Below are 14,418 nucleotides of genomic sequence, written 5' to 3' on the forward strand. Positions count from 1 at the left end.
GCACAATCATTCCTTCATACAATCTCCTCTTAGCATCCATTCCCAAATGTCTATTTCTCATTACAATTTTTAATCCACCAAGGCATTTACTCGCTTCTCTCAATCTACATTTTACCTCCACCTACACTCCTCCCTTTCCTGCCACATTCACATCCAAGTATCTAAAACTATCCATTTCCTCCAGTCTCTTTCCCTTAATGCTCACTTCCACCCCTTGTACATCTCATCACCTTACTTTTACCCACATTTATCTTCAACTTCCTTCTTTCACACACTCTCCCAAACTCTGTCACTAACTTCCTCAATCCCTCCTCTGATCTTGCTACAAGTGCAGTGTCGTCCACAAACAACAGCTGGCTCACCTCCCACTTTTCTCCATTTTCTTTAACCACTTCCATACAGTGACGCCTACGTAGGCGTCATGAGGAGCAAGTGGGTACGCGATGATGCTGACTTCGGCGTCTTGATTATATTCATTGTAGTCATACCTACGTAACCTCCACTCTGTCTAAACTGGCTTCATTATATTTTCTATGGTTATCAAAATTCACGGGTGAAAGAGAACGAAAGATTGAGCACTGACTTTATTTTATATAATGTGATTATTATGATACAGCATCGCACGTCGGGCAGCTAATGCTGCCAGACATGCGGTGTGCCCCGGAGTGAAGTGGTTAAAGGGAGTGTTGCATCACTTTATAGAGTGAGAAATGAGGAGAACAGGGGTGGAAAAGGAGCTGGGAGATAGGGTTGATGAAAGAATATTAGGATGGTTTGGACACATGGAAAGAATGAGTGACGAAAGACTAGTAAAAGAGGTGTGGAGGGAGTGAACATGAGGGGACGTCCTAGGATGAGGTGGATGGATGGGGTGAAGGGGGCTTTGGGGAAGAGGGGAATGTCTGTTGAGGAAGGACGGGAGAGGCCAGAAGACAGGGGTGAATGGAGAATGGTTGTATATGGATGATGTTGTGATTGCATGAGGTGGAATGGGGGGGGGGGTGAGGTAGCACGTGTGAGCAAAATTTGACGCAGCCCGAAGGGATTTTTCCCCATCCTCTCATTTTATGCAATGGGGGGACGGAGAGGGGGGGTCGCCAATTTAATGAAGCGGCCTTGCTGTGGATGTGCTGTGTCTTGCAACACTGCTTCTGACCCAGGGCAGTGGACAAGGTGCAGGGATGACCCGTCATTCAGGAGGTGCTAAGATGAGAGGGAGGGTGGAGGGGTGTGGAGTGTATTCAGGGATGGAATGGGTGGGAATGATTTTATGCCTTTTTCTTTTTGGCTACCCCCCTTGGGGGAAAAAGCCTTGGTATATGTATGTATGTATAAATACCCCTTATATGAGTGTGTAATTCCTCAGGGTATTGTGTTCCTCCCATGTATATACAAGGCAAAGTGAATATTTACATACATACAAATACCAAAGGCTTCCCTTTTACATGAGGGGTAGCCAAAAAGAAACAGGCATAGAATCCACTCCCACCAATTCTATTTCCTATATATTCCACTCCCCTCCACCCTCCCTCTTATCTTGGCACCTCCTGGATGACGGGTCATCCCTGCATCCTGTCCACTGCCCTGGGTCAGAAGCAGTGTCGCAAGATAAAGCACATTCACAGCAAGGCCGCTTCATAAATTTGGCGACCCCCCCCCTCTCCATCCCCTCATGCAGAAAAGGAGAAGACGGGGAGAAATCCCTTCGGGGTGCGTCAAATTTTTCTCATACATACTTCCTCACCCCCCACCCACTCCCCTTCATGCATCACAGCATCATCCATACACAACCCTTCTCCATTCACCCCTATCTTCTGTCCACTCCAGTCCTTCCTCAACAGACATTCCTCTTTTGTAATGCCCGTTTCACCCCCATCCATCCATCTCATCCTAGGACGCCCCCTCATATTCACTCCTTCCACATTTCTTTTACTAATCTTTCTTCACTCATTCTTTCCATGTGTCCAAACCATCCCAATACTCCTTCATCAACCCTATCTCCTAGCTCCATTTCCACCCCTGTTCTCCTCCTCATTTCTCACTCTATCTAGCCTAGAACCCTTATCATACTTCTCAGACATTTCATCTCAAACACATTCAAACTCCTTCTCTCTTCCTCTCCTATGTTCCATCTTTCTGCTCCATACAGTGCTGTTGGCACAATCACTCCTTCATATAACCTCCTCTTAGCATCCATTCCCAGATGTCTATTTCTCATTACACTTTTTAATCCACCAAGGCATTTACTTGCTTCTCTCAATCTACATTCTACCTCCACCCCCACTCCTCCCTTTCCTGCCACATTCGCACCCAAGTGTCTAAAACTATCTACTTCCTCCAGTCTTTCACTCTATATGCTCACTTCCAGTCTGCTGTTACTCTCTACCCTTGTACATCTCATCACCTTACTTCTACCCACATTTATCTTCAGCTTCCTTCTTTCACACACCTTCTCAAACTCTGTCACCAACTTCCTCAATCCCTCCTCTGATCCTGCAACAAGCAGTGTCGTCAGCAAACAACAACTGGCTCACCTCCCACTTTACTCCATTTTCTTTGACCATCTCCAACCCCTAACCCACTACCCTTGCATTCACCTCTCGCACCACCTCATCCATGTAAAGACTGAACACCCAGGGCGACATAACACATCCCTGATGAAGTCCCACCTTTACTTCAAACCATTCACTCTCTCCATCTCTAATCCTAACACAAGCTCTACTACTCTCGTAAAAACTCTTGACTGCTCTTAACAGCTTTCCTCCTATCCCATATATCTGCAGTACCTCCCACAGTGCCTTCCTGTCTACCCTGTCATAAGCCTTTTCCAGATCCATAAATGACCAAAAAACATCCTTACCTTTTCCTATAGCTTTCTCACATATCTGTCTTAGCACAAAAATCTGATCTACATAACCCCTACCTGTCATAATCCCACACTGTTCCTCACCAATTACTCCCTCTGTTCCTCTCCTAATCCTCTCAATCAAGACCCTCCCATAAGCCTTCCCAACTACACTTACCAAACTGATCCCTCTGAAACTACTTCACTCACACTTGTCCCCCTTTCCCTTGTAAAGCAGAACTATACAGGCACTCCTCCAGTCCTCCGGCACTCTACCCTCTCTTAAACAAACATTAAATAACCTCACCAGCCGGTCCACCATAACTGTATCTCCTTTCTTCAGACATTCTGCATGGCATCTATCCAACCCAGGTGCCTTACCTGCTCTCATCATCTTAACCACTTCCATATGGTGACGCCTACATAGGTGTCATGAGGAGCAAGTGGGTACACAATGATGCCAACGTCAGCGTCTTGATTATATTTATTGTAGTCATACCTGCGTGACCCTCATTCTCTCTAAACTGGCTTCATCATATTTTCTATGGTTATCAAAATTCACGGGCGATTGAGCAGTGACTTTATTTTTTATAATGCAATTATTATGACGCAACATCGCACGCCTGGCAGCTAATGCTGCCAGATGTACGATGTGCCCCGGAGTGAAGAGGTTAACAGCAGCTTTCACTTCATCCTTCCCTATTTCTCCTTCATTTTCCTCAATCATCACTGTTATTTTCTCAGCACTTCCCACTGCAACTACCTTTCCCTCCCTATCCTCCTTCACATTTAGCATACATACATATACCAAAGGCTTTTCCCCCTTACACGGGGGGTAGCCAAAAAGAAAAAGGCATAGAAATCCCTCCCACCCATTTCATTTCCCATATACTCCACTCCCCTCCACCCTCCTCCTATCTTGGCACCTCCTGGATGACGGGTCATCCCTGCATCCTGTCCACTGCCCTGGGTCAGAAGCAGTGTCGCAAGACACAGCACATCCACAGCAAGGCCGCTTCATAAATTCGGCGGCCCCCTTCTCTGTCCCCTCATGCAGGAAAGGAGAAGACAGGGAGAAATCCCTAAAATACTCTGCCACACATCATTTTTTGCCTGTGATAGAGGAAATCTCTATTCATAGAGAAATTATGCTACTTTATTATACTGCAACTGTCCCTCCATTATACTGTCCCCCAGTTCTTAACCTCTTCAGTACGGGCCAAAATCTCACGGGCAGCATTATCTGCCAGACGTACGATGTATCGTAATAATACTCGCATCATAAAATATAGTCACCGCTTATATCGATCGTTCTCTCTTTCACCTGTGAATTTTGATAACCATAGAAAATGTGATGAAGACAGTTTAGAGAATATGTCATTACACATGGGCAACTACAATAAATATAATCAAGACGCCGATATGGCAGCATCGCATATCCATTTGCTCCTTATGCCGCCTACGTATGCGGCACCGTATGGAAGGGGTTAATACTGTCCTGTACCACTTCTCTGAATATTCATTTCCTTTTTTGCCAAACCCTGTGGTAGGGGTAAAAGATGTAAAAAAACAGGACGGGGATAGGACTAGGCATCCTACTCTCTGTAGCCTCAAAGGAGGAAAAAAAAAAAAAAAAAAAAAAAGTCTGGGAGAAGTTTTTTAACCAGAATCCTAAGGTTTGGGTCTTTTAATGTGTGTGGATGTGGTACAGATGAGAGTAAAAGGGAAGAGATAGGCAGTATGTTTGTGAGAAAAATGGATGAGTTGGCATTGAGTGAAACTAAGATAATAGGGAGGGGCAAGTTTGAGTTTGGAAGTGTAGTTAGGAGGGTGTCAGGAGTGAAGAGAGGATGAGGGAGAGAAGGGGTGGTTATGCTAGTAAGTGAAGAGATAGGTAAGCATGTGGTGGAGTGGAAGGAGGTTTCTTCAAGGTTAATGTGGATAAAGGTGAAACTGGTAAGGTAGATGTGGGTCTGTGTAAGTGCATATGGGCCTGGTAGTGAGAAGAGTGTAAAGGAAAGGGAGGCTTTTTAGACAGATTTAAATGAGTGCATAGGGGGTTTAGGGAGAAATGTCAATGTAGTGGTATTGGGAAATCTCAATGCTAGGGTAGGAAACAAACCAATAGATGGAGTGGTTGGTAAGTGTGGAGTGCGAGGAAAAAATCATGGTGGAGATGTGTCTTGAAAGTGAGTTGATGATAGCAAATACAGTGTTTTGGAAGAAAGTCAAGCATAAGTACATATGGGAGAGGGTGGTGGATGGAAAAGTGATAGATAGTGTTTTAATGGACTATATAGTGGTAACCAGGAGAAGAGTAAGAAGAGTTTTGGATATACATGTTCTCAGGGGAGAGAGTGGGGGAATATCAGATCATTTGTGGTGGAAGGTAAGTTGACAGTGGAGGATAGGTGGAGAAAGAGAAAAAGGACAGAATGTATGGAAGTGCTTAGAGTAAACTGCTTAAATGAGAACGAAAAGGAGTACAAGAAGAAGCTGAGAGAGAAGTGGGAGGGAGTGAAGGAGGAATGGGGATGTTTCAAGGAGGGAGTCACAAGGTGTGCAAAGATGGTGTGTAGAACAAGGATGGGAGGGATTAGAAGGAAGGGATGGGTGAAGCAAAGAATGTTGTAAAAGAGAAGAAACAAGTTTTCACAGATTGGTTACAAAATAGGATGAATCATATGAGAGGTACATACATATACCAAAGGCGTTTTTCCCCTTTACATGGGAGGTAGCCCCCCGCCCCAAAAAAAGGGCATAGAAAACCACTCCCACTCACTTCATACCCTACATACTCCACTCCTCTCTACCCTCTTCCCTCCCTCTTATCTTGGCACCTCCTAGATGACGGGTTATCCCTGCATCTTGTCCAATGCCCTGGGTCAGAAGCAGTGTCTGGGGTATTGGCTGCATGCTTTTGGGGCAAAGTAGCATGCAGTTGATACTTTAGGGTCTATATGGGGTGCCCCTACGGACCAGAGCCACACATCATTTTGTCTGTGATAGAGGAAGACTCTGTTCATAGAGAAATGATGACACTTTTATTATACTACAACTGTCCCTCCATTATGCTGTCCCCCAACCCCTTGTTACTGTCCATTACCATTTCTCTGAATATTTATTTCCTTTTTTTGCCTACCCTGTGGTAGGGGAAAAGAATGCTGCCACCAAGTCTTCCCACTTGAGTCGGAAGAGGCGACAAAAAATGGGATGGGGGATGGGACTAGGAGTCCTGCTACCTGTAGCCCCACAGGGGAGATTCCTAAGAAAAGTAAAGGTCTTCCTAAACACTGTATTTGCTATCATCAACTCTCTTTCAAGACACATATGAGAGGTACAAGGGAAAAAAAAGTAAAAGCATGAGATAAAGGAGGCAAAGAGGAGAGCAGATGTAAAATGTGGTAAGAGTATGACAAAGATTTTTTTGAATAACCAAAAGATGTTTTGGAAGGAAATTATGCGAGGAAGGGGAAGTGAATCAAGTTGAGAAGAAAAGGTATAAGATGCAGATGAAGAGATGATAATGGAAGATGGCAGTACAAACATAACATATGAATGAAGTATACTGCAAGAGACCATAAGGCCTATACTAGGCAATTCCATGTCCATTACTACCTGTCATCCCTATCTATAAAGTTGTCTAACCGTTTCTTAAAACAACTGATAGTTTCAATGCTCACTACATGGTTACTAAGTCTGTCCATTTGTTGACCACCCTATTAGTAAACCAATTCTTGCCTATTTTCTTCTTAAATTTAAATTTGTCCAGTTTAATCCATTACTGCGAGTCCTGCCCTGTTGTCTTAATATGCTTGTGTCACCCTTGTTAAAGCCTTTGATCCACTTAAACACCTCTACTAGATCATCCTGCACTCATGCACTACTTCCTGAATTTAATGTCAGGACTCACTAGAACTCCCAAGTCTCTTTCGCATTCAGTTTCCTCTAAAAACATGTTATCTAAGCTATATCTCCTTTCGGGGTTGTGTAGCCCCACATTTAACATGTTGCACTTTGAGATATTGAAGTCCATTTGCCATTCCAATTTGTTAAGATCTTTCTGTAGAATCTCAGCATTTTTTCCTAACCTAATTAGGCATCCTATTTAAGTGTCATCCACAAATTTATAACATTACTATCAATCCCATTGTCCAAGTTGTTTATGCACATAATGAACAATAAGGGACCCAAAATAGACCCCTGGGAAACTCCACTAGGAACACTCCCCCATTTGGCTTTTACACCATTTATGGCGACCCACAGTTTTCTGTCACTGATCCAAGCTCTAATCCGTTTAAACACTTTTCCTCCTATGCCATGGGCTTTGACTTTATTTAGTAGTCTCTGATGGGGCACCTTGTCGAATGCTTTGTTAAAGTCAAGGTAAATAACATCATAACTATCATTGTTATAGAAGATTGGTCACACATAACTTACCCTTGGAGAAACCATGATGTGAGTCATGAATCAAATTATTTCTCTTGATGTGATATCTGATTCTATTAGCTATTTTTGATTCAAGCATTTTACCTGTAATTGATGTCAAACGGATTGGCCTGAAGTTGCATATAGATGATTTATCTCCTTTTCTGAAAACAGGAACAATGGTTGCCTGCCCCCAAGCAATAGGCACACAACCAGTGTCTACCGACATTAAATATTTCTGTTAACTGGTCACAGATTTCAAATTTACACTCTTTAAGCACTCAGAAAATTTTCTTCTGGACCCGTGGATTTTGTAGCTTAAAGTCTTTCAATCTGTTTGACTACTTCTACTTTACTATTGCTGATATTACATAGTCTACTTTCTTCATCCCCACTGAAAATTGGATCATAGTCAGATACCTAACAACTCCTTAGTAAACACTGAGAGAAAATATTTGTTAAATGCCTTACTCATTTCTTCCTCCAATTCTATCATGATACTTTTGTTGTTTTTAATTGGGCTTATCCTTTCCTTATTTTATGTTCTGTAGAGATGAAAGAAGCCTTTAGGGTTGGATCTCTCTTGTCTAGCAACCTTAATTTTTTAGTTACATTTCTTTGTGCACGTGTTCTTTTTAACCAGTCTTGCTATGCCATTATATTTGGATCTAAAGTGTGTTTCCCCTTTTTTATTCTGGCATAAAATCCTCTTTTCATTCTGATCTCATTTTTCAGCTTGTTCATCATCCATTTGGGAGTACGGGTTTCCCTTGCTATTTGATGGTTTGATATCAGATATTACATTTATATGATCCTTTTGAATTGATACCACTCGCTTGTTTTTCAATGTAGGCACTCGATTATATGATCCCCAAACCATAAACAAACACACCGAGATTGCAGCACCACCTACACTCCATCAGCCACTCATCGAAATTCATCCCCGCTCCTCATTCAGTTGTGTTTATTCCTTTTATTCATATTCCTTTTATTCAGTGTGTGTTTTGTGCTACTATTTCACATTCACTGTTGCTTTTACAAGAGTAATACATAATGTGATGGCTTCCAAGTGGCCTGCAACAACTACTACTGGTGAGATAAAGCACAAAAGGCCAAGGAAAAGTTCATCACTGGAGAAAAATTTTGAAATTGTTATACGCCATGAGGGAGGTGAAGGGGTTAACTCCATCGCCAGAATCATGCAGTTGCCCAAATCAACTGTCTCCACAATAATCAAACAAGGAGACAGTGTAAAGAAAGCTGGTGAAACAGCTTCTACATTAATGGCAAAGATGCTGATGAGGCAGAGGGAACCAATAATGGAGGAAATGAAGAGACTCTTAAGGCTGTGGATTGATGATCTGTCTCACCACAGCAATTCTCTTCCTACCTCCCTTGTGAAAACAAAAGCCCTCTCGAATTTATAATGATCTACATAAGAAGGGATATGAAGTTAAGGATGGGTTAGCTTTCAGTACTAGTAAGGGTTGGTTCGACAGTTTTAAAGCCCAAGCAGCCATTCACAACATCAATATAACTGGTGAGGCAGCAAGTTCTGATGAGCCTGCTGCTGCAGCATTCATAGCAACACTATAAAAATACAATGAAGAGTGTGGCTACAGTGCCAAACAGGTGATAAACTATAACAAGACAGGCTTGTATTGGAAGAAAATGTCATCCAGAACCTTCATTGCTAAGGAGAAAACAATACATACACAGGGGGTAGCCAAAAAGAAAAAGTCATAGAATCAACTCCCACCCATTCCATTCCCTACATATTCCACTCCCACCCATTCCATTCCCTACATATTCCACTCTCCTCCCTCCCTCTTATCTTGGCACCTCCTGGATGACGGGTCATCCCTGCATCTTGTCCACTGCCCTGGGTCAGAAGCAGTGTCACAAGACACAGCACATCCACAGCAAGGCCGCTTCATAAATTCGGTGAATTGTTTGACCTTACCTTTTGTTTTTGCACGAGGAATGTCTCCATCCGTCGACGCTGTGTGTCATCCATGTCCAGTTCTTGGATACATTTCAATAATGATTCCAATGACATTGACCCCAGACTGGCTGTTGCTCCTGTGCTTGCTTTACGCTGTGGAGTACTGAAAATGAATAGAATCACTGTAGTATTGTCAAAAATAAACAAGTTAACAAATAAGCAAGTAAATAACTAATTAAATAAATAAGTAAATTAATTATGCCATGGCAAATTCTTGTTTCTTTTTATCATGGTGTTAGTCTTCGCATAATCTTGCTTATGCCAGATTTCATTCAGCTGAGGGTCATCACAGTAGTAAAGAGATCACTGACCTCAATCCCTTTGGCATAGTGATATCCATTACTCGTCCGTTTTGAAAAAAGAAAAACTAATCTAGAAGCAGATGAATGGATGCAAAGAAATTATATGAAGGGGTGCTTGTGCCAATAACACTTTATGGGGGTAGACATGGAATTTATAAGAGGTTAAAGAGGAAAAATTTTAATGTGTTTGAGATGAAATATCTCAGATGTATGGTAGGGGTTACATGGTTGGTAGAGTGAGAAGGAGAGAGGGGCTGGAAAAGGAGATGGCAGATAGGGTTGATGAAAGAGTATTGGGATGGTTTGGACACATGGAAAGAATGAGTGAAGAGAGATTAGTAAAAGAGGTGTGGAAGGCAGAGGTGGATGGAGTGAAAATGAGAGGACAACCAAGGATGAGATGGATGGATGGGTGAAAGGGGCACTGAGCAAGAAAATCAGCTACAACATATGAATGTATTTTCCTTAAAAAAGCATACTCAGGGGGGATTTGATACAAATCATTAAGATTCTAAAGGGAATTGGCAACATCAAGTGACAATATTTTCACAATGAATGCAAATCAGACAAGAAAAAATGGACTCAAACTGTCAGGAAATAGATTTAATTTATCATCTATTATAAGTTATTATTATCTGTTTATCTATCATTCATGATATGTTTATTTTTCATAATTATTCATTTATTTTTTTTGTGTCTGACCTAGTTATGAACCAAAAGGTCTCTTGTTGGAATGCTCTTCTTTTATAATCCTTTGTAAGAGGGGGATGTCTGTTGAGCAAGAAAGGAAGAAGGCAGGAGATAAAGATGAGTGGTGAATGGCTACGATGCAAGGAAGGGAGGGGGTGGATGGGGGGAATTTGGGAGTAGTTATGTATGAAAAATATTTCATTGCAGTCTGAAGGAATTTCTCCCTGTCTTCTATTTTTCTGCATCAGGGGACAGAGGGGTGGGGGAGATTGCCAATTAAGTGAAGCAGACTTGCAGTGGATGTGGTGTCTTGCTGCATTGCTTCTGACCCATGGCAGTGGGCAGGACAGAGAGATGACCCATCATCCATGAAAAGCTAAGATGAGAGGGAGGAAAGGGTGGTGGATGGGTGTGGAATGGGTGGGAGTGGTATAAGTCTTGACTTTGCTACCTCCCTTGAAGATGGGAAAAGCCCATGGGACACAAATCAATAGATGAATGATGTGAGAAATCAAAGGAGAGGATGGAGAATAGGATAAATGATACATGAACACTTAACAAAGAAAGATGATGCAGAAAGATGGAATGAATACTTTTAAAAGCTGTGAAATGTGTGCAAAGATATGAAAGTTGAACTGCAATTTCTGGGAAGTAAGGATATGAGGAATAAGTGGAGAAAAGTATGTATACAAATTGGTGAAAGCAACTAGAGGATGAACTGGCAAATCTGAAAGTGGTGGGATTGGATGACATGATATAATAATTAATGTTGCCTTGAGTTTCATTGACCTGCAACCTTGCATCAGCTGGCCATGGTTCTTGGGTCCTTCTGTAGATCTTGCCAGGAAGAAATTTGGACAGTTATCTGTGCTGTATTAGTGTAGAGCTGTTTCTCTGTCATTGGCTTATACAAGTGGGAGGAAGGAGGCAGTTGCCAGTAAACCCCCATTATGTGAAAAGGTGGAGTGAATGTGACTGAAGTTCAGAGAAATGTTGTGCCTCTTTCTCTTCTTTCTTCCCAAGTAGACAATCCCATCTTGTCTATGATTTCCTTCAACAGTCAACTAGGCTAGGGATAATTTTAGTTACTGCCCTTTATATATATTTCTAGCTGTTCAACAATTCCACATTTTTCTGCTATTTTGCCATCCTTTCTATTTGATATGTGCAGCAGCTTCTTTGTCTTGTGCATTTTAATTGACTTGTCAATTGGAGACAATGTCAATTTCATCAGCAATCAAAGCTGTGGTAAAGCACTTTAAAAAAGAACAATGGGTTACTAGGGCAAAGACTGGGTAGTTATATGTAGACTATGCTATATACTTCATTTGGGACATCCATACAGACCAGAGCCACACATTATTCATCTGTATTAGAGAAAAATCTCTACTCACAGAGGAATGATGAGCTGTTATTTTTTTTTTAACTATTATTGTCCTTCCTGTCTACAACCTACTTGATAGGGGATGAGGATGCTGTCACCAATTTCTATGTATGTTGTGGAGGGTAACTAAATTGGATGGAGCAGGGGACTGGGTTTCTACTCTTTGTTTTTCTCCTCCAACTGCCAAAATGAAGTCAAAACTGTCTCCAATGGACAGGGTCGCTGATATAAACAAAGCTTACTGCACAAGTCAAAGGGAACTGATGGAGCCAAAATAAACACAGTATCACCATCCTCCACTAAATTTAATCACATCCACCAACTCGTCCATTCACTATGAACATCACATAAGCCTCTAACCCCATATCCACTCCTGGTCCACCCACTTTTGATCACCTTTTTAAGTCCAAGCCTTCCTCCCATACTTCATCCTACCATCACTTTCTCCACCCTCTCTACTATTATGGTATAACTGGCTTTCCATATGATAAAAAACAACTGCAACTCCCATGACTCCAACTGATCCTTGAGCTCATCACCCACCAACATCACCACCACTTCTAATTATACAATGATGGTTCCACATCCTCTTTCCCATCCTCCTCCACTGTCACCTACATATCTCTACTTCATATGCTGAACTTAGCAGATATTCTAAATACATATACTCAGCCCTCAATTTTACAGAGCCCATTAAACAGATTTCAGAGGCAACTAACAAAATACAGTGATTTAAAATAAATTTCAGTCCCCCACTATACAAAGATGGCAATCAAGAACCTACCTTCACAATCCTTGGTAAGTCTGACATTAACTTACAGTAAATTTGTAGGATCTATTGGACCAATGCTCCCCCTTTGATTGCCCATTAAATCAAGAGATGGGTGTACTGTGCTAATAGCTGAACTATTTGCCCTCCAATGAACCTTAATATTCCAGGAATTCATACCAACAACTAATCAAAGAATACTGGGTTAGTTCAGGCATATAGCAAAAATTAATGAAGAGGGACAAATAAAAATAAACAAATAAAATAATGATAATGATAATAAAAATACACAAAAAATAATGATAATAAAAATAAATGAATAAAATAAAATAAAAGGCACCTTTGGATGGAGTGAATTTGTGGGGATTGGGATGGATGGATGAGATGATGGGGGCCTTGGGTAAATAGGGAATGTCTCTTGAGCAGGAAAGGGATAAGGCAAAAGATAGGTGTGAATGGATGATAAATTGACACAAGCCAAGGGGATTTCTCCTGGTTTTCTCAAATCTGTTTGGGAGTGGCCAAATGGGAAGGGGGGAGGGTTGCCATGTAAAAAAGTGGCGGGAGTAAACAAGCTTCAGCTATTAGGCCATGCTGTGGGTCTTGCTGCATTGCTTAGGTCAAAAACCCAAACAGTGGGCAGGAGGTAGGGATCAACCATCATCTACAAGGAGTTAAGATAATGGTACTGAACACATGGTACTGAATAGGTGATGGGCTGGTCACCTCCCTAATAAGGGGGAAGAGGTTCTTTGGTTGCTGTATGAATTTACATAATTGTAGTATACAGGAAAAAAACAATGCTCATGGGGTGCCTTTTACTTTCCAATTACCAGAATGCACGTATGTATGTGTTGATGTATATGTACAGCTAATAGCAGTCTTCAAAATCCTTTCCCTAGCTCTCCTTTGCTCCCTGACTCCTACCTCTGAACATCTAATATCACAGTTACATGCCCTCCCACCCTCACTCAAACAGGGTAGGGTAGGGGTAGGGGTGGAGAGGAAGCTCTCTGGACACTGGAATCCTTAGTGGGGTGCTTATAACCAAACCAGCAGGCCACTATAGGATGCACATTACCTTGCCAGAGGGCTTTGCCCCCTAAACCTATAGTGAGGCACAATCAGGGGGTGGGGAGGCAAGGACACACCCCTACTAGTGGGATATGTATTGCCCACCCAGAGGCTTTGCCTCCAAATCACCCACCCCACCCCTACCCAGTGTGGGTGCATTTTACCTAACCTGGAAGATTAGCAAATTCTAGTGGCACACATAAAATATACAATTTTCTTGAAAACTAATAACTTGTGATAATTATTTATAGATGCCCCCAAGATGAAAGTTGCTGTATTGGTCTAAATATACATACCTACTACACTGCTTCCATAAGCTTCAGTATCAACTCCAAAATATTTATCTCGGTCAATAATATGATGGATGGTAAAAGCTAGGCCAACATGTTCACACATGATGCAAAAATCATGAAAAAAGTGAACAAGAAGATCAGATCTGCAAGCCATTGCAAAAAGATCTGGACACTATTTTCACATGATGCCAAGAATGGAAAATTAATTTAAATACCAAAAATTAAAAAGTATTGGAAATTAGCAATAGATGCAAAAGTACATTTTTAAACTATTCCTTGGGAATTGAATCCATCACAAAAGCAAAAGAAGAGAAAGATTTGGGATGTTCACTGCTGAAGAATAAAGTGGCTTTTCACTCTATGGATGAAGAGATAATGAAAAAACTCATAGAAATCCTGATACCTCCAAGATTAGAATATACTTCTGTCCCTACACAGAGTGAAGGATAAGCAAGATCAAGAGAATACAAAGAGCGGCAACAAAACAGGTTCCCATCCTGACAGTTAACCAAATAGGAATCTAAAAAGACTGGACTGGCAAAGTTTGAAAGATTGAAGAGAAAGAGGTAATATGATTAGCATTCAGGTCACTAGAAGGGACAGATTACACAGATGGAAGATATCTCAA

The 14,418-nt window shown here is 41.6% G+C and overlaps 1 protein-coding gene across 2 annotated transcripts in view; it reads right to left on the reverse strand.

Annotated features, from left to right (window-relative positions):
* Dsor1 (mitogen-activated protein kinase kinase 1) overlaps positions 1 to 14,418 on the reverse strand; it is a 52,692-nt gene that overhangs the window by 37,187 nt on the left and 1,087 nt on the right. For both annotated transcript variants that reach the window (XR_012966401.1, XM_076185282.1), the window contains exon 2: positions 9,237 to 9,381. Coding sequence is in view for 1 of the 2 variants with exons in the window: in XM_076185282.1 (XP_076041397.1) it covers positions 9,237 to 9,381 (145 nt within the window). In the remaining variant the exon portion in view is untranslated. The remainder of the gene's footprint in view (positions 1 to 9,236; positions 9,382 to 14,418) is intronic.

Source organism: Oratosquilla oratoria, chromosome 5 (genome assembly GCF_046742065.1).
Source record: "Oratosquilla oratoria isolate Oo_2021 chromosome 5, ASM4674206v1, whole genome shotgun sequence".
NCBI lineage: Eukaryota > Metazoa > Arthropoda > Malacostraca > Stomatopoda > Squillidae > Oratosquilla > Oratosquilla oratoria.